This window comes from Mchenga conophoros, linkage group LG23 (assembly GCF_057382185.1).
Source record: "Mchenga conophoros isolate Kocher_MC1m ecotype Shallow Benthic linkage group LG23, M_conophoros_male_GT1.1, whole genome shotgun sequence".
Taxonomy (NCBI): domain Eukaryota; kingdom Metazoa; phylum Chordata; class Actinopteri; order Cichliformes; family Cichlidae; genus Mchenga; species Mchenga conophoros.
Genome location: NC_140547.1, coordinates 34,387,291 through 34,409,188, shown reverse-complemented (window position 1 = coordinate 34,409,188; position 21,898 = coordinate 34,387,291). Strand labels below are relative to the sequence as shown.

The 21,898-nt window shown below is 41.8% G+C and overlaps 1 protein-coding gene across 2 annotated transcripts in view; it reads left to right on the top strand.

Moving 5' to 3' along the window:
- mgat5 (alpha-1,6-mannosylglycoprotein 6-beta-N-acetylglucosaminyltransferase) overlaps positions 1 to 21,898 on the top strand; it is a 109,764-nt gene that overhangs the window by 77,738 nt on the left and 10,128 nt on the right. For both annotated transcript variants that reach the window (XM_085264927.1, XM_085264926.1), the window contains exons 11-12: positions 4,657 to 4,790; positions 17,758 to 17,907. In XM_085264927.1, the coding sequence (XP_085121053.1) occupies positions 4,657 to 4,790; positions 17,758 to 17,907 (284 nt within the window). The remainder of the gene's footprint in view (positions 1 to 4,656; positions 4,791 to 17,757; positions 17,908 to 21,898) is intronic.

Sequence of the window (21,898 nt, the reverse complement as noted above, 5' to 3'; positions counted from 1 at the left end):
TATTAAAGTCCTGTTTGTGGCACATTAGTATATGTGAGGGGGTAAACTCCTCAAGATGGGTGGTGACCATTTAGAAGTCGGCCATCTTGGATACAACTTTTGTTTTTTCAATAGGAAGAGGGCCATGTGACACATCAAACTTATTGGTAATGTCACAAGAAAAACAATGGTGTGCTTGGTTTCAACGTAACTTTATTCTTTCATGAGTTATTTACACGTTTCTGATCACTTATAAAATGTGTTCAATGTGCTGCCCATTGTGTTGGATTGTCAATGCAACCCTCTTCTCCCACTCTTCACACACTGATAGCAACACCGCAGGAGAAATGCCCGCACAGGCATCCAGCATCCGTAGTTTCAGGTGCTGCACATCTCGTATCTTCACACCATAGACAATTGCCTTCAGATGAGCCCAAAGATAAAAGTCTAAGGGGGTCAGATCGGGAGACCTTGCGAGCCATTCAACTGGCCCACGACAACCAATCCACTTTCCAGGAAACTGTTCATCTAGGAATGCTCGGACCTGGCACCCATAATGTGGTGGTGCACCATCTTGCTGGAAAAACTCAGGGAACGTGCCAGCTTCAGTGCATAAAGAGGGAAACGCATCATCATGTAGCGATTTCAAATATCCAGTGGCCTTGAGGTTTCCATTGATGAAGAATGGACCCACTATCGTTGTACCCCACATACCACACCAAACCATCACTTTTGTTGTTCCAACAGTCTTGGAGGGATCCATCCAATGTGGGTCAGTGTCAGACCAATAGCGGTGGTTTTGTTTGTTAACTTCACCATTCACATAAAAGTTTGCCTCATCACTGAACAAAATCTTCTGCGTGAACTGAGGGTCCTGTTCCAATTTTTGTTTTGCCCATTCTGCAAATTCTGTGCGCCGATCTGGGTCATCCTCGTTGAGATGCTGCAGTAGCTGGAGTTTGTAAGGGTTCCATTTGTGAGTAGCTAATATCCGCCGAAGGGATGTTTGACTAATGCCACTCTCCAATGACATGCGGCGAGTGCTACGCTGTGGGCTCTTGCTGAATGAAGCTAGGACAGCCACTGATGTTTCTTCATTACTGACAGTTTTCTTGCGTCCACATTTTGGCAAATCCAACACTGAACCAGTTTCACGAAACTTAGCAAGCAGTTTGCTAACTGTAGCATGGGAGATGGGTGGTCTCGTAGGGTGTCTTGCACTGAAATCTGCTGCAATGACCCGGTTACTGCGTTCACCAGATATCAACACAATTTCGATCCGCTCCTCACGTGTTAACCTCTTCGACATGTCAATGGCTGTGAACAAAGAGAAACTTGTAAATAACTCATGACAGAATAAAGTTACGTTGAAACCAAGCACACCATTGTTTTTCTTGTGACATTACCAATAAGTTTGATGTGTCACATGGCCCTCTTCTTATTGAAAAAACAAAAGTTGTATCCAAGATGGCCGACTTCTAAATGGCCACCATGGTCACCACCCACCTTCAGGAGTTTGCCCCCTCACATATACTAATGTGCCACAAACAGGACTTTAATATCACCAACCATTCCCATGTTATTACGGTGTATCCATATAAATGGCCCACCCTGTATATGGGCTCAAAATGTGGTCATAAATATTTTGTACTTGTAAATCAGGATTTGTATGTGTAAAAAAGATTTGTGTGTGGACTGCAAGTTACTAATGCCAAATTTTGTACGAATTTTGACCCTATTTTTCTTCCTTTCATCTGATTGTTCAATGGTCATGTCAATCACAAATGTAACAATCCAATCAGAGAACAGATGGGTTTGGCTGTCGGAGGGGCGCTTTTTTTGAACTGCAGGTCTTTGAAGGGAATAAATGCCCTTTTACATGCCAACCCAGCGTTTTCCTTCATCACCACGAAGGAAAACAGTCTGTGGTCGTCCGAGGTTGGTGGTGTGTCACAGGTCTACGTGTTTAATACAGGGACTTCCACAGCCTTTTCAACAGCACTGCGGACCGCGGGGGAGGGGGGGGGGGGGGTCTTCATTACAAAGCTTTCTTTGTTATGAATTAGCATACATGTTTTTATTGAACATTTGAAGAACTAGCAAAAAAAACCCAGAAACTCTTGTAGAGGACATAAAGTCAGAGATAGAAAAGACAAGCAGCAGGTGCATCTAGTACAGGTAGAGCTGCTGCAAAAACCCACAGAGCTCAGCAGCCAGCGCAACAAATTCTGGATCCTTTGCTTTTAGTTAGCATTAGCAGCACATCCTGCGTCCGATGTGAAAGGACTTTTATGCTGCCCACTGTGACTCACAGCCATGGTCCCGGGTCAGCCCTGACTTTGTGTTAAACTAATCCTAAAGTAATAATGGTATTTCTAACCACTGATATAACACAACGTTATCCTTTCAACAACTGCTGAAAGTTACGGGACCTAGCTTCTATCATTTACACAGAGATCCTCCAGCTTCAAACTGTCCACACAGTCCACACACAAATCTTTTTTACACACACACAAATTCTTTTTACACATACAAATCTTTTTTACACACACACAAATTCTTTTTACACATACAAAACTGATTTAAAAGTACAAAATATTTATGACCACATTTTGAGCCCATAAATATAGGAGGACATTAAAAAGGAAGGGACTCAGGAAACATAAATGCAAAGGATTAAAGGATTACACCAATAAACAAGGAGCAGTACAATGACCGTAACACAGTAACGATGATCAAAAATATACATTTTATTCTCTGATTCTTTCCCTCCCACAGACGACAGTTAGCTGAGTAAAAGAGATTAAAGGGATAATCCACAGATAATGTTGACTGACTCACAAATGAACACACAAAAAGGTCACAACTGAAGTAACAGGATGTGAAATCCTGAATTTTAAGTCTTTGGGATGTGGCAGTTTCCATCTATTGTCAAATTTCCTTTAAATGTCACAGGGAAGGGCTCTCATGCTTAAAGAGATCGGTGCTTATCAGCAATTTTATGTTGACCTTACACTGTGTATTGTGGGAGTGGCGCTTGACTCCTTCCCACACTGACACCTCGTACAGACGTGGCAATATCTCCACAACAGCTACTCCCACGTTATTGCACTCTCCCACACTCCTCACACAAAGTGAATCACCTGTAATGTTGGGTCAAAGGTTCCTTTGTGTTTTCATGTTAGGAAGTGAAGAGCAATAGTTTTGACTGTAATAGACAGGAATTGAAATCGCATGATAGTGTTCTACCCTCGCCAAGCAGCACTTTGCCCAAAGAATAAGCTGCTTATCTGTGCATCTCCCCAAAGTGAAGAGTTTGACGTGTAACGGGTGAGGCGCGTGTGATGACTGTCCCAAATGAAATATTTCAGCACAGTCATGGAAACTTTGAAATCTGTATTTGCTTTATGTTCAGGCAGACCGTAACAACTGCTGTCTCCTTGCGCCCTTTTCAAGTCATTGCAGAAAAGGATGTGACTGCATATTTTTGCCATCGTTCAGGAGATGCGTGGACTGTTGCTTTACTCTGCATAGCCATTCCCTTTTCTTTTTTTTGTTTGCCTAAACGTATTAAGCGTGAGCCAATATGTGACCTGCCCGGTGAGATGGCAAAAGCAAACACTGTCTCTTTCTTAAGCGGGATGCTGTACCAATCCACCCATCACCATGACAAAGAACACGTCAGTTTTACTTGTAGAACTGAGAAAAGTCATGCTTTCTGTATTCCTGCCATCACGCGTCAAAAGTCACAATATATTCCTTCATGTTACATAAAGTATTATTAATCCACAGTTTAATTGCAGCGCTTGAACTTGAGTTGTTTAAGTGCTGGCAGGTAGTTGAATTCCTCTCTCAATCTTTCCCTTATTTACTGCCCTGAAGCCCATTCCGTCTCCCCTGACTGACTGACCTCAGTTTGCCTTTGTAGTAATAAGCTTGCGGTAAGAACAAGCTCTGACCGCAGTGGCTCCCCGGAGCTCCAGCTCAAACCACAAATGCACAGCCAACCGCCTCCCCAACACAACCTCGCTCCGTTCGCTTCCAGAGGTGAAGGCACGGGCTGCTTTGTAGTGCTCCGTTATTTCGTTTTAAATGATGTTATTAGGCCATTTAATTCCTGACTGAGCCTTTCCTGTCCGCGCTCCAAACCCTTGTCTTCACACTTGTTTTACAAGGCAGATGCTAGTGAGGTAAAACGCTGCCAGCTTCAGGCTCCGCACTCAACGCTGAGTAGAAGTGGAATGAAAGGAACCAGGATGCAGTGTTCGCTGGTCTCTCTCCCGGCAGAGCTCACCTCTGATCAATTTAAGTGTGTTTTATTTTTAGAGAAATTAAAACATTTATCGTCCTCCTTGTTTGTTTGTTTGTTTGTTTGTTTGTTTTTCATATTCAAGCCCTGATGCAGTGACATCATCAGAGTCTTCTAAATAAAATTTATTGTTTAGTTATTGTTAGGTGCACGTGGTCTTTCAGTCAGTCAGTCTCAGGTTTTCAGGACAGTTAACAATGAAGTCTCATGGTTAATGTTGAACGATGCCACGTGGTGTGCTGACAAAGATAGATGTCACATGGCACCAAAAAAGCTTTACACGTAAATGCAAAGCTGACCTTTGTCAGGTACAAATGACACCAATTCTGTAGAATTGCTCACATATTCTTTCCCCCGTTCTGTCGCAGCTCACACCCCAGACAACAGTTTCCTGGGCTTTGTTGTGGAGCAGCACCTCAACGCCAGTGACATCAAGCACATCGATGACGTTAAGAGACAGAATCAGTCACTAGTCTATGGCAAGGTGGACAACTTCTGGAAGGTAACATCATCTTTAAATGCTCTTATATTAAACTTAAATTCATTTATATTGTTACTTATATGTGCCGTTATGTTTTTCTTTGCACATGTTTATGATCTACATTCACTGCTTGCAGTCACTGTGTCTATACACCTCCAGATTCCACCTTTTTAACAGTTACAAATGGGCACAAAGTTAGATATGTATGTCCTCCCTGTGAAGATGACAGGGACAGACTTCACTAAGCATGCCAGAGAAGCCCAATGCACCAAGGATAACCCATTGTCAGCCCTCTGAGAGCTCTGCAGTGAAACTCTTTGAACAACCTTGGGTGAAACTTTCACAGGAAACTTAATAGCAGTCTGGTTTAGGAGCTCAAATTCAGCTTATCACCTCCTTGGTGGAGGTTTTAATATATTCAAATGCATGCTCACTCTGCAGCACAGAGACCAAGGGATTACTGTATCCTAGACAAAAATGGCTTGGAGACTTTGGGGAGATTTGAACATTGTTTGGCTCGACATGGATGGCTGGATTAGTACCCAGGCCTTGATGAGCTTTCAGCTGACACCACGTATGCTTCTGAGTGGGTTGCTCCAGATCCAACTGACTCTATAGATGTCTGAACTCGATGGGATAATAATAGATGCTACAAAGAGAACTGTCGTCGTGTAGGAGGCAGTGTGATAAAGATGTGGAGGATTAAATAATAAGCCCAACCTAACCGATTAATGATCTTACTCTGGAAATAATACTGTTCTTGTGGATTGTTCCACTTGCTTTTATCTAACTTTACTTGCTGCCTTTAAGCTCATTTAAAATATGCGTACTGTTTTTTGTTTTTTTTATTCATACCTTTACTGTGTCTCGGAAAATCTGAGAGAACAGTTCTCAGCAGCTCTTACTGCGTCGGCAGACTTCAGCTTTGGAATAAAACAGAGCGCAGACAGCCTTCACTTGACAGAGAGTGACCCTGTCTGCAAGCATACACTTTGCACTGTGTAGAGGATATTGATGGAAAGGATTTTGTTCCTAAGAACAGCAACACGATGTGTCGTTATGCACCACAATGAAAACTGTGATTATTAATTTGAAGTTAATATTTGTGGTGAAATATTAAATCAGCTAAATTAATACTTCTTAGCTACCTAACTCATGGACAAGCTGCTGTCTAGTCCCTAAATTAACTTGCAATAATCAACTAAGTGTTGCATTAGTTAAATATTACTTTAGCTGCTCTAGCAAAGGCAGCATAATATCCCCCAAAGTTATCATCACAAATAGATTACGCACAAAATATAACACCGCAATCCAAATAAAGTACAGTAATCGGTAACTGACAGTCCTCGTTTTCCACACAGTGGTGCTCTAGCAGAGCACGCTGGCCTATTCTTGCTACACAGTCAACTGGTTAGTAATGACATGTTCACGCTGTCATGTTTTCATACGAAGAAACTTGTGTTTGTTTGAATTCGTGCTACATCCGGTGGTAGAATGTGACGTTGTTAGCATGCTCATTTCTGTTAAATGCATCTAGCTAACAATTTTAGCCGTTTGTATTGATGTAATTACCTGTTTGCACTTACAGTTTTAATTACACTTTGAGCTTCATCTTAGCACTGACGTTATCTATCTATCTAGTTATTGTTATCATTATTATTATTATTCCCTGCTGGCTTGCTGAGGGTGTTAGTAGCTGACTGGCTTATTATTATGCCAACCACTGAGGTGATTCATCCTCAGAGAGGATAGTGAGAAGAAGTTCAAAAAAAAGAGCCCTCCTAATGTAAAACATATTCAACACTTACACTTCCAAGCCACTTTATAAGTCTGTAAATCCCGAGGCGTTACAGTTTTTAATCCAGAGGTGTACTGCTGCGGTTGATGGCTTCTTCTGGTGAGTCACTACACACACAGTATTGTGCCATTCAGTCCGGCTTTAAAAGGGCAGACGGGGAAGCCCATCAGCTCCCAGCAAGGGGCATTAGCTGCTAATCAGACTCCCGAGCGTGTTCATTACCTCCTGCTTTTAATTAAAGGGCCGTTTTAGGGCTGACTGATAACGAGTTGACTGGCTTACTGCGTTTCCCTTCCTTGTTCGCTTAAACCGTGCGGTGCTGCCATCTCCTTCTATGTACTCGAGAGGTTTCATTTCAAAATGACGTATCTTCTTTTTAAAGTAGAAAGTGAGACCTGCTGTAAGAAGAGGCATAATGATTTCTGGCGTTAAATTACAATTCCCAATAAGAGCTGTCTACTTTTTGTTATCATTACGATTCCTTTCTTCAGTGTTTCTCATTATTATTATTACCTGTTATGTATGATTTATGAGTTTGAGTCAAATTAAAGGTAAATTCAACCTGTGAAAAACACGATTTTATTTAACTAACAGTGAAATAATTCAGACTGCAACTAAAGGAAAGGGTTTGATGATAAACTGTATATAAAAGATGTACTTCTTGCACTCACTATTTTCTACTTTTTAATTGTTTTTTTATTAAAAAATTATTTTGTTGCAGAATTAATTTGTAGTATAAAACAACCCATCATAATATACTGTTATAGATTACGTTGGCCCACTAAATCACTGGTGGAAAATGTTGCCATAGAAGCATAAGGAGTATAATGATGCTGTTAATGGAGACGGGAAGAGGAAGTGGTGAAATTCTGCTTCTGTTCTCGCATCCCCTTTAACCCATGTCCACACTAGTTCAGAGCTCACACTGCTTTAAAAAGAAAAGCTTCTTATGCGTCATCTGAACAGCAGCGCTTTGTACATTCACGTTTATTTTATTTATTTGTTGCTCTCAGTGAGCGTAAAGCTGATCTCTAGACAAGTCTTATCAAATGTTTTTGTTTTATTGAGCCAAAACAGCAAAGGAGCGTGAAGAAAGTGGACACTGAGGATGAAAATGTGTGGCCCAAACAGGAGCCAGCCTCCTGCACAGGCAGGTTTAATGTGGGGTTTTGGTGGGTAATAGACTTTATGTAAAACAGAGCTGTTTGAAAGTATGGTCACTTTCATCCCACAGGTGTGTGATGGGAAGCAGTGTGTGGAGTAGATCGATCACAGGGACGCACGCTCTCTCTTATATAACGTTTGTGTAGATTATTTGAATGTTATACGTACTTTTGTTTTTCTTTTGTCTTTTTTTTTTTTACATAATTTGAGCTATTTTCCAAAAAATCTTGCAAGATACACGTTATTAAACCTTTCACGTGGGCAAGAGCGATACCCATGTGCCATATTTGTACCTCCAAACGGGAATCTGGTGGGAACACGGGGTACAGAACAAAAAAATGCAGTCTTTCTGAAACCCCGCAGAGATTTAATTAGAAAAAAACACACATGCTGGGAGCTTACAGAGGGGGAGGTGTTCCATGTTCATTACATCCTTCTCCAGAGAGGATGTATACTCAGAGCCTGAACACTGGTGTCAGAAGCGATTCCCTGTGTCATGAAAAATTCATGCGTGATAAGGTCTGTCTGGCTGAAATGTTGCAAATAGAAATAACTGTGAGCTCATTAAGTGCAGACAGTGACCGAGACGGTTACAGCAAAGGTCCCTTAAAAGAAACCAATCATTATATCTCCTCATTTTCTATCTTATGTGTTCTGTTGGACATGTTGGATGTTTATATTAAGCATGGCCAACACGTTAAATAAGAAGGTCAGTTTATATACGCATATACTCCTCTAAATGCTCCATTTCACACTGTATTTTTCTACTCTTGGCTCTACGTGACATTAGTAATATCAAATACAGAAGCCCCATTCACCCACTGTTCAAACCAACTCTTTACATGTTAGAAGAAATTTGTCTCAAAGAGAGGAAAGTGAGCAAAAACGAAAAAGGTGGAGATGAACTGGAAGGGTGGCACCAAGGCATATACATATACAATTATGCTCCTATTAGCTGTTTGCCAGACGACACCCCTGGGCAACAGAAGTCTTGTGTAAAACTAAAACATGTCACAGGTTATTTGGGAGCAGTTTAGAGTCGGGGGAGCTGTGAGTGCTGCACCTAGTGTTGACCAGGATTATGAAAACTGCGGTGGAAATGAGTAGATCTCTTTAATAAAAATCTTACTCTAGGGATCGTAGCTGATCGTATGTCTGTTAATCAACATGCATGAAACGTACTAGGTACCAGGATTATCAGCATCTGTATAGCTTTATGGATTTGTTTTATAACACTTAAATGTGTTGTTTTAACACATGAGCGAACTAAACAAGTTCTTTTATATTGCATTGAGTCCTTGGCGCTGTAACAGTGATGAGTAGCAAGCCTCTACTCATTAATAGTAAACTGGCTGTTTTTCATTTGGCTGTGTGTGACCTCTGAAAAGCACACGGTAGCAGGTGGCTCATCTGACCTCGAGGTCGAGCACGGCTGGACGTGAAACGGCGAGGGAGGTCCTGGTTTTTGAGACCTGAAATAAGATGGCTAGACTTCCTTTGAGAGAGCTGTTTCTATAGCAACCCATAGCTGGAGGAGTAGAAATGCAGACCCAAGCAGCTGAGAGTGACCAAATGCCCCCCCCCCCCCCTAATTTTTTCCCATTCATTCACATACACACACACATTATACAATCGAGCTGTGTGTCGGTGGCTCCTGGCAGGTCAATGTTAAGAATGTAATGGCAATACAGTTTCACCAAGGGGCAATGAACAGGCAGTGATGATACCATTAATGTTCAGTAACTCAATATTAATTGTAACTGTAATAATAAAAGTAAAAATGATACATTTAGAAGATTTATAATATATTAAAGAGGAAGGATTCTTCTCTAACGCGTCTAGGTTTAATTAAAAACATCAACGAGTGATTATTGCTTTTACCTTGACTTACAGCAGCAGCGTGCTACATTAGTCGGTTTTCCTATTTCACAGCATTCAGCGTGTACGAGAGCATTTGATGAGACAGAAGGGAACATGGAGAAAGGTGAGAATGAGTGGGCTGTACAGGGAGGAGAGCTGCAGGCCCTTGGCGGCATATCAGAGGACATGGTGAAGAAAGACGAATCGCACCGCGCTGACAGGGAGAGAGACACAAACGCACACACGGAGCTCACACAAGCAGCACAGTCAGAGCACTCTAACCCTTGTAGGCTCATAAGCAGACAGCATTGTGATTCCCCTTCTATGATAATCCAGTTGAGTCGAACATTAAAGCTCAATATGAAGTTTGAGGGAAGAGATGGGCTGGGTTGGAAACATTTTTTATTGCGGTTATTAAATTGACTTCTCCTGTCACAGATGTTTTATTAAATTAGGCTCAAGACATTTCCAGAAGGTGGGAGCTGTTATTGCTTTTCTTTGTTGATCTGCAGTGTTAAATATTCAGTTTGCCATTTGTAGTATTTTGCAACTGGAAAAGCAGGACATCCTGAAAAGAAACAATACTTAGCAGCGAAATTCATGCATTTGGTGCTGAAATGTACAAAAATTCATAAAATTTTGGTACACATGATGAAATACTTTAACTAAGCCTGGGTCTGTATTTCGAAAAAACAAAAACTTAGAAATTACTCAGTTTTCTGATAAACGTTTTTTATACTTTTTATACAGTATATATAATTATATCTTAAATACAGATATAACAGATATAATAGACAACAGTGTTAGTATTCAAATACAAGTATATGATACAGTTCATGCATGAATTAACTTTAGTACCACTGCAATGAATGAAGGCTAGACTACAATTTTATTTATTTTTTTATGAACACATTTTTCCACCTCCGGCCTTCAGGCCCCATGTGTGATACTTATCTACTTATATATTGCAAAGTAAAGACCCTACAATAATATAGAGAAAACCCCAACAATCAGATGACCCTCTACATTAGGCGACAGCGAGAAGGAAAGACGTCCTTTTAACAGGTAGAAACCTCCTACAGGACGAGGGATATGGGACAAGGAAGAATACCCATTTCGGTTCAAAGTAAAAATTTAACCTGACCATCAGCTGGACGTCCTCTGTTGGTAGTGTAGCAAAGAGGCTAATAAAACCAATAAAAACCATGGGTGTGTACCTACAACGCTAGCAGAACTAACACACACACACTGTGCATACAGTCTTATATTTGAGGAGCACACAGACAATTAGAACGCAGTCTTTAGTAATTCTTAATGTTTGTCTACCCTAGATTGAAATTTGATTTCAATCACTGAAATTGTGAAACAGTGGCAATTGATAATTCAACCAGTGAGAAGAGTTGAACTGTCATCTCTGTGATTTAAAGAGACAAGTGAAGCTGGCAGGGTCATTTGTCATTGTATGTCCTGGTTTTAAAAAAGTAAAGAGGAAACACGCATTGAATATTGACACGCTCTGCTTCCACAAACATTTACAGGAGAGGTGTTTAATTTAGACAGCACAAGGACAGAGCAGGAGAACACACAGAAACCATAAATAAATCAGTAAATTGTAGTAGCTCCATTTGGTTAACAAGGAGAAATGTATTACCCAGCACCATATCCATTCTGAATGTGAGTACCTTTCTTAGCCAGGAATTAGCTTAAACTCCTCCCAGTAGCACCTATTTTGTTCCCTGCACATTTTTGTCCTTTAAATGTGTGGAAAAATGGTATTCCCCTGTGCCTTGAGCTACCATATACAAGCCTTTAATAGCACCCATTGAAGCGTGTGACAGATACAGGTGTTTCTATCACAGCAAGGATATTATAGCTGCGGTTTCTCTGTTTCTGTTTGCTTTTTATATGATTATGATTATTAGTCCTCCTCTACAGGACTTGAAATTCAACTCTTTGTCACACACCAGTCCAGGCTGAAACACTTGGATGATTAACGCAGAGCCTATACACACAGCTGGGGTGGCAGTCATGTAGCACCTCCTCTACTGTCTCACAATCAAAAACATGCTCCGTGTGGTGGAACTACCAGATTCCTCCAGTAGATTAGAGACTGCTCTGCCTAATGGGGCATTGCAGGGTATTGAAGTGTAATGACCTTTCCTGACTGCACCCCAAGCATCTCTGGATGCAGATTTATCACCAGCATTCCTGTGGCTATTCCTTCAGCATCTGTCAAGCTAGCTATTGAATTTTCCAGATTGTCCATGAAGGTAGCAGCGCCAAATGAGCCAACACACTGGTGATCAAGCCTTCCGATAAAAGTGTTCCAGTATTTATAGTGTGCTTTAATATTTGTCACAGCAATGGTTTAAAAGCATTTAAAGGTTATGAAATCATCACAAGAGAAGCAGTGTTTGCAAGCTTTGCACCTGCCGTTGTTGTTAACCACACATGCATCTACAATAGGAAACAACAGCAGGCCAATTTGAAATACTAATAGAAGCAGAGGGAGCAGCAACGGTGAGCTGTTAAATTAATAACTCATCAGGGGTTTGGTATGTACACTGTAAGCTAGAAGTACTCACTGGTCTGCTTTCACACTCATATGAACCTGAGTGACATCATATTCTTAATCTGTAGGGTTTAATATGATGTGGGCCCCGCCCTTTGCAACTGTAAAAGCTTCAATTCTTCAGGGAAGTGTGTTTATAGGAATGCTCCCAGAAGCACATTTGTGAGGTCAGGAAATGACATTGACATTGACATTGGACTCTGTGCAGGCCAGTCAAGTGCTTCCACACCAAACTCTCATCCATGTCTTTGTGGACCTTGCTTTTTGTACTGGTGCACAGTCATGTTGGAACCGGAAGCAGCCATACTCACAGAGCTGGAATGCTGAACCATTAGGAGTTCCTTTCAGTGGAACTAAGGCAGAGAGGTTGCGCAGGTCATCTGCTAATCGGAAGGTTGGTGGTTCAGTTCCTGGTTGCTCCCAGTCTGCATGCCAAATATCCTTTGGGAAGATATTAACCCCAAGTTCTACAAATGTTAGATAAAAAAGCACTCACTTAGAAAAAGCATAGAAAAAAGTGCTTGTGTGAATGGTACCTGGTGACTAAAGTCATTGTGTCGGCCACTACATCTGCTTTACATATCTGTGTATGTGATGTTTTCTTTTGGGATGTGTGAAAGGGAATCATTGAGCCATCAGCAGATGTGATGCTGAGCTTGACTCTGTGTCCTCCCTGAAGTGACTCCATGGTTGATTTTTAAAACATACAGCGACAGAGATAAACCTCTCTGCAGCACCGTGTACACATCACACTTAAACTGCAGCCTTTCTCCAAGGCTCAGTATATCACTGCAGTATGTGTGTTGAATGGGTCTGAGTGTTGTGGAGGGAAATGATTTTTCCCGTCTCTCTGAAGAATGGCTGAAGTGATTTTTTTTTTAAACTTCATTTTATTCTTTGCTTTGATTGACAAGCTTGCAGTTTTGGGGCCCCCAGAGTCTCTCAGTTGGAAATAATTTCAGATTGGGGAGGGGGCCTATCTGAGGTGCGTTTGATGTTCGATGTTGAAGGCAGTTTGATGGTCATGTAAGTCGAAGCGCATGCATCTGTCTGCATTCTGATGAGGCTCAAGCTCCCCACACCTCTTCAGGTTACTGCTCGACTCAACAGTCTGCTCTCTTTTCTTTAACTTGAGGCCTGAGAACAAAATCAAGTTTAGGAGGACTGTATACAGTTGTGTACATGTATTTCAATGATTTTCTTTTTTAAACATGTCAGACCCCTGTATGGAGCTCAGTGTTTTACCAGTTGAAATAATCCTTCTTTTTATCCTATACCTGTCTGGAAAAAAAGCAATTTAACTTCTACCTTTAAGAAAACCTCTTCTGATTGGCTGCCTCTTTGTAAATAGGTTTGTAGAGATGTTGCGAGCCAAGAGTAGAAAAAAACCCTGAGCCTGAGCTTTTTGGCTTACAGAGATCACTTGTACTTACACTGGCCTTATTTTTTTATCCATGTTTAATATAAGCCACTGTTCTAACTGTGCATGTGTATGAAAGGAAATAGATAAAAGCATAATAGATTCCCTTTAAACCAAAAATGTGTGTGGGTCTGCTGTTCTCCGATTCTGTGTTGCTCACGCTGTCTGCTTCCATCCCTGGACACTCATCCCTCAGCCCGACAGAAAGCAGCAGCCTCCTCTCCTGTTTCCTCTTTGAGCCAAGGTTTACAAATTCACTCTGATTTACAAGGTCATAAAACGCACCTCCTCCTCCTCCCCCTGCTTCAATCAGCCTCGCCAGCTCAGGCAGTTATTTTATAACTCCCCGAGCACGTGCTCCTGTTCAAGGCCGCCGCAATCGATGTGCTCCCTGGTTTCACGTTGCATATCACACGCGCTCTGAAACCTACACATATACGTACAGTACGGACGGGCGCCCATCACCCTGCTCGCCCAAATGCACGCAGGCTGTCAGAGGGGGAAGACTTTGAGCCTGCTCTAAAGTCATAACTTCTTTGTAATTCACAGCGTGCTGACAGCTGAGATAGGATCATGAATAGAAGTTGACATAACATCATTACAGGAAAGCAAAGCCAAGGAAATCCACGATAAATCAAAAAAAATGTTGATCCACTTTGCAGTCACGCTCCTCTAGCTCGTCGTTGTTTTTGTAATGTTCTTCATGCTCTAGAAGACATCTGGATAGTAAGTACAAAGCTGAGTGTGGCCTGAAGGGCCGCAGCAGTCGACTGCGTATTCATCCTCCGCATACAATCAGGGTTACTGGAGCAGTCCCCATTTATTTAAAAGAAAGAAGCTCACATCCTGCTGCCTTCAGACTTCTTCCTTCTATTGTGTGTGGATTTTTTTTTTTAGTTGCATATTTGCAAATCACTCTTACAGATGACGCAACCTGTCGCACACTTATTTTACAGCACGTATACTCACCCATGCTTCCTGGAATGGCAAACAGCGAAGTAACCGCTGGGACATCACATATCAGTTTGGTGTTTTGAAGCTGAGCATGATGTGACTGTGAAGACCAGGGACAGTGCGCGACTGTAAGCTGACAGCTTGGCGTTAACACTTTAATACTGTAGGCTTGCACTACAGGATTTTTCCTGGTTTTTAACTCTAATGGGGACCATCAGCTACAAAATTTAGACAAACTGAATTGATTATGCACTTATCAAGAACGTGAGAGCCATTGCGTCACCCCCTGCTAGCCGTTAGAAACAATGCACGGTTAAGGCAGTTAGCTTTGGTTTCACAGTTCATACAGACAGTTAAACCATGATTTAGTCACGCAGGAGCTATCACTGTTGCACATTGACTTGCTGAACACACTGTGACACTTGGTGCATTTGAGGGTTTTTTGAATTTTATTGTGTTTTACAGTCTTGCTGTTGTGTAAAAGTTGCAAGAGTCGTTTTTTTATTATAGGGTTTGTTGGTCATAAAAAAAGACGTGACTGCCAACCGACTGCAGTAATATTCAGAGTATTAGTTTATGAACATAACATCAAAAACTCTGCTTTTAAAGTAATCCCAGCTCTTTTAGTCAGTCAGTGCACCATAAACTGATGTAAAAGTAAAAAATATGTTGCATATGTACATAATTAAAATATTGATGTGAATCACCAGACTGCATTAGACGTATTTCGGTTATTGCTTTAAATAAGACAAACTTGTAAAATATCAGAGTTATAGACCAGCAGTTTATTTGCTCGTCTTTTTTTCCTTAGCGTCTTCTGAGCTCCTGCAGCATCGCGTTAGAGTTTCAACGCTGTTCTGCTTTCTCTTCAGATACCTACCAGTAACCTTGATTAGTAAAGACCTTCTCACTCACTCCCTCTCACACTCACACAGGCACACACACAAATCCTGGCTCAGCCCTCCTGAGTGAGGAGATTACAGGATAGTGATTTCACCTTCTAATTAGGACTTCATCTCACACACACACACACACACACACACACACACAGAGGCTGCTTTAGTTACAGCAGGCTGGCTGGAGGCATCTGATAGCCAGGCCTCCAGGGACCCTGACGAGCGACTACCTGAAATTTAACCCCCAAAAGGAAGTACTGTGGGAGACACACACACACACACACACACACACACACACACACACACACACACACACACAACAGCACAGAGCAGGAACAGATCCTGGAGGTAGAACAGATTCAAAGGCAGGCTCGTGTGTAGGATATCTGATTTATACTTTTAACGCTCTTGTAAACAATAATGTTCCATTATAGAAGTGTGTGTGTGTGTGTGTGTGTGTGTGTGTGTGTGTGTGTGTGTGTGTGTGTGTGTACGCACACATACATACTGGTAATTGTGGCTTCACATCACGATGGAGAAGAGTGGCAGCTTTCATCTTACTGCCTCCCTGAAGGGTTCTACCTTAAGAGCGCTCAGCTGCACTGTACCCCGCTCCCACAGGGCTCAGTGCTTAGAAGGCACAGGATACAGTTAAAAACATATTTTGCACTTCAGTTCAGCATTTTATGTTCGAGTGTTGCTGGGTTATACAACAGTTATGTCCTTGTTTTTAAAAGTCGAACACCTGCTGCGGGTTTCTCTGTGGGAGAAACTTAAATATGATAGCCTAAATAAGGAATAATGTGCAGAACCATGTCAAAAGCAAGTCCAGAAAACTTTTGACTGGGAGTTTTTAAAGAGCCCATTTTTCTAATTCACATGTTGCCGTGTCTTCTGTTCATCATTAGCTAACACATGTCCTTTTGAGACCTTTTGCATATCTAAATCTGCAAACAACAATCTGATGTGGCTTAGTGACAGTTGGGAGGAAGAGCTTCCTTTTTAACAGGAAGAGATCTTTAACAAGGCTTAGGGATGATCTACCACGACACCTTTGTGGGCTGCATGTCCCTCTACTTGACATTAGTTTGTAGAGAGGCATGCATCTGATGTCAGCTGGTAGACTTCTATTGCTCTGAATGAACTGAGAAAATTCAGTTCAGTTTTATTAATGTAGCACTGAATCACAGCAACAGTATGCTTTACACTGAAAGGTAAAGAGCCTGCAGTAGTCCAGAGAAAACCCCAACAATCAGACAAGCCCCCCCACCCCCAAACAAGCACTTGGCTACACCGGGAAGGAAAAACTCCCTTTTAACATGAAGAGGCTCCGAAGAGAGGCAGTAACTGATTAAATGCAAAGTAATGTATAAACACAGAGAGTGAAAACCACTTTGAATGCTGTTTATTGTGAGGCGGCACTGCTTCCTGTCATATCCGTCCTCTCTTCAAACCTGTGTGAAATACCTCCAAACCGCAAACTCTTTGTGCTGTCTGTTTGATTCAAAATAACAGGTGTGAAATGTCACCAACCAAACAGTTAAACCTCGTTCCAGTGTGGAGAATCTGCAGTTCAGGCTCGCTTTAACATCTGCAAGTATGGCTGCAAGTTGCTTAACTAATTACCGAAAAAGGAGCTGATATATCTCAACTTGCAGTGCCTAGTATTTGTCTCAAGTTAAAATCAAAAAATTGTCCTACATTTACCACAATGCAATTGGATAGCTGTAGCTGTTTGTCTTTAAAACTCCTTTCCCCCATTGTAAAATTGCTAAAAAGAAGAAGAAAAAAAAAAGTAACAACACTGGCAAAAACACAGGGGAACTATGTGTTTGTCTGTTATCAGTAGACGCCCCTTTAAATTAGATTAGATTGTTTTTCTATCCATGTTTCACATTTGACCTGATAATCAGTTTGTCAGCATTCCTGTGCAGTAGAAACAGGCCGGGCATGACTTTAAGTGTAAAAGTAGCAGGATTACTTGGTTTTGGGTCTTCTTCTTTAGGAGCATAACAGATCAGGTAGACTTTACTAACAACAGATACTGTGTGCACCGATGCTCCTTTTACAGTGCTATTTTTAGCTGAGCCCACCACTCAAGCCAGATGGTCTGTCGAGTAGCCTGAACAAAAGTTCACCAGGACACGAAATGAAATACTGATACTGATCCCTTCAAACAGAAATTGCTATTCAAAGAGCTTTTGCAGGAGAGGAGATTTTGTCTCTAAATTATACCAGTTTAACCTAAAAAGGTTGACGTTTGAATGCTGCTTTGAACCTAATTTAAATTGATCTGCTTCATTTCCTCCCCATTTGTTTTTTAGGACAAGAAGAAGTACCTGGACATCATTCACAGCTACATGGAGGTTCACGGCACAGTACACGGCACCAGCACCGTGCACCTCCCGGGCTACGTTAAGAACCACGGCATCCTTAGCGGCCGAGACCTTCAATTCCTCCTGAGAGAAACGAAGGTGAGAGATCCTCACTTTAAATTGTCTAACATGGAAAAATGAGCCTTGAGGGAAATAAAAGTACATGGCTGCAGTTCTTACTAGGTGGCTGTAAAAGCCACAGATCAACTCCCACACTTTGCCACACTGACATTTTTTAAAATAATGAAGAAATTGTAGCGAGGCTTACCTGCAGTATATCGAAGAAACGCTGTATCTTTATTAACTAACCTTGGACTTTTTGATGCGCCGTGACTACAAAATCACCTCTGAATGTTTTTCTTCTTGCTTTATATTTAGTCTGCTTGTCAAAAGAAATTGAAAAAAGAAATATTGAAGCACATATCAGTGCTACAAAAATAAATCTACAGGCAAGTTGGAGTAAATATGTGATTCTTCTGAGACTTATTGGAGGTTTGGGTGGAAAAAATGTCTTTATGTGAATAGAGGTCTTCTTCTGAAAGAGCCTTGAGCCAAGTGGCTGTGCTTTCTCTGAGCCTGGCCGTTCACAGAGGTACTTCCCCATTCATACTCCAACCACTCGCACTGACAAAGACAACTACATGGCAAAGTGTTGTGTAGAGCAAGCTCTTCAGAGGCAGTGACGTATGAGAGGCAGGTTTCTAGGTTTTTACGAATGTATGCATGGCTGCTAAACATACAACACTTTGTTTTACACCTCTTAAAACAAACACTTGTAGGTAAAAATAATAAATAATTCCCAGAAGCTGCAGTCCCCTCTTGTTGTAAAAGCAGTTGCTTTATATCTATAATTAGCTGTCCGCTTTAGTTCTTTCAAGGCTTAAAGTTAAACATTATTAGAGTTATTGCAGCTTTGTGCAGGTTCATCTTTGATATACAATGTATGTTTTAAACTAGACAGTTTTACCACCGGATTGATTTATCTTGGGACACATTCATTACACAAACATACCTGTTGCCCTAGAAGTCTGCTAAAGGTCAGGACACTGCTTCTCACTTGAGCCTAAACCCTGATAGTGTCCATAACTGCCACACAGAACAGAAATACAAGGAGAAGAAGCAGAAATCGATTTCCTGTGAGGTCTGCCATGACCTGTCATGGTTTTGCTAAGACTGCACGGTCATGAGGGGAGGTGTTCTGAACGGTCTGTGGACCCACTTTGAAAACGTATCCAAAAAATTCCCACCGAGCTGCAAACTTCTAAAGAGCTACAGAATGAAAATGACAAGATCCTCACATAGCTGACAGCAACATCCGCTGGAGGTGCAAACTGGCACTAATTCAGCTAAGAATCTCTCTGGCTTCAGTCTTCATCCCTTTCAGGAAAAAATGAGGTGAGGGGAGGCTTCGATTTTCTTTAGCCTCTGAAACTAGATACTTTCAGGCAAGGGAGGGACATCAGAGCGAGACGGCCACAGCTCACGATACAGTCAGTTATAGAAAAAAAGATGGATATATATCTAAACCTCTTTGTCCTTAGCAGAGCTGCAGAGTTGCTTTAGCCATAAAACATTAGTGATTCTGTCCTGAGCACCTGAAACCAAGGATCCAGTGATGTTCGAGGCACCGAGGCACAGAAAGACAACGATGCATTCTGCAGTGGAGCGGATCATTAAAGACTGAAGGCAAACAACGCTCCACCAACAGTGCAGTGAATTATGATTTGCTGGAGCGAGAGCTTTATTAGCAAAGTCTGGCAGGTAAACACACAACAGAACCGGGATATAATATAAACCTCCATATCTTCTCATTACATGCGTTCCTGGCTGGAAACCCATCGGGGAACGGCCAATTAAATCGCACAAAACCAGACATTTCTCCGGCATTCTTGTTTAAGAGTTTACAAGCAAAACAAGGGGCGTTATAGGCACTCGTCCTTTCGTCGCTTAAACAACACGTTTACTCTTACCTGCGAGCAGACTGCCTCAGCTAATTGGCCTCGTGAGGTTTAGCTTTAAAAGTGCTCCCGCGTTGAGGCGCTTTTGCGAATATGTTGCCTTGTGACATTTGAAGGAAGGGGGGAGGTTGTTCAAGCTCCAAATTCCCTGAAATAAACTGTGACGTGCTGCGCTCTATCAGGTGAATAGCGTGGATGATCAAACCGCTGACATGCAGCAAAACGTTGCTGCGTCATGTTGCAGACTGACAGAGTCAGAGGTTTTTGATGTTTTTCTCTCTGCCTTCTCACATCCGTCTCACAGGCCTGTCTAACTCAACCTGTTAGATTCTCTTGCTTCTGTTTTTCCACCTTCTGCACACACCATGCTTTCAACAACCAATTTATGCTACTGTATGCAGTGTGTGCAAAATAAGAAATGGTGTTAGTATGGTAATGGTGTTTGTCTTGCTCCACCGTTAATGCCGCTGTAATCAGCATAAAGGGAAAACTCAAACATCCCATGGCAGGTGCTGGGATTAGAAATATCATGAACAAACAGCCTAATTAACTCGCTGGGTCATTACACTCAGAAGCCACCGTGTTTTTAAGCCCTGCGTGGCAACGGCAGAAATCTGATGTTGTTCCAGCACGTTTTGCATGACAACTTTCACTCCAGATACCTCGTTAGCTTAAATTTACATGCTAGACAAAGGTGCAGCTAGCAGCTTCTTCTCCTTTGTATATGATCTTGATCTGGCGTTGAGTTCTGCAAGTTACTAAGAGATTGTGGAAGTTGTAGCACCTGTGAATGTTCAGGTCTTTTGGCTAATAGCTGCTCACTGTTCCAGGGAAAGACAGTCGAAATAATCAGAAATGCAAAACACCTGCTGCTACTGTGGCTAAGAACTAAGACGCTATTGTTGCATGAGATAATGTTGGAAAGTTCAGGTGATGTCTGACATTTGACAGACACCGTAATGTAAAGAAGAACACATTAAACATCATTTATAGAGCACTTTGGTTTCCACGGACAAATTTCACCTCTTGTATTTTTCTGATTTTGTTTTTTATGCAAATTAACCGATCTGACCACCAACAATACTGAATATACAATGAATATACAGTGATATAAAGATGGTAGAATAATACTGTTTCACCTCAGACACACAGCTAGATGCAGCTTCGAGTCGAATGACTGACCCAATCTCTCTGAATTGATCACCTCGGATGTGATCCTTACTCTGCCAGAAAGAGTTCAAACTGCCCCACAGACGAATATCCTGAAATTCGTACAAAAGCGTGCGAGACAGCATCAACTCCTGGATCAAACTATGAAATTCTCCCTACTGTCGCCGTCTCCTGAGGACCCCAAAGTGCTTTACACACCCAGTCATCTACCCATTCACACACTGGTGGAGGCAAGCTACAGTTGTAGCCACAGCTGCAGACTGACAGAAGCGAGGCTGCCATATCACGCCATCGGCCCTTCTGGCCATCACCAGTAGGCGGTAGGTGAAGTGTCTTGCCCAAGGACACAACGACCGAGACTGTCCGAGCCGGGGCTCGAACCGGCAACCTTCCGATTACAAGGCGAACTCCCAACTCTTCAGCCAGATTAGTGTTTAGAAGCATCAGGACCAGCTCACCACCGCTTGATGTTGACTCCAGTTTAATCATAGTGCATTTTTGGGTGGATTTTGGCAAAACTTTAGTAAAATCGCAACTGTTTCGATGTTATACGACAAATTTGCATCAAAAATCTTCAATGTGCTCAGTGCATAAAGGTGTTAGCCGAAAGCTCAGGCTGATCTAAAGTGTCCGTTAGTCTCCATTTCATCCACTATGTTTCTGTGTGATGTCAAAGAGAGCAGATACTTTAATTCCTGACTAAATTCTAAGAGTAGAACATTTATTTGATCATAAGAGTTTAACTTTTAGTGTGTGAGCGCGTCACATTTATTAGTAAAAAAAAATCCCCTCCCTCCGCCCTCAAACCACATCTGCAAGGTGATACATGATATTTTCATATCTATATAACTTCTTATATGCACAGTCTCACTTTCACTCACCCGTTCAAACTGTTTTTCTGATCATTTTGTCAAGGCTTGCAAAAAACCCTGAGGACGTTTATGCTGCTGCTTCTGAAAGTG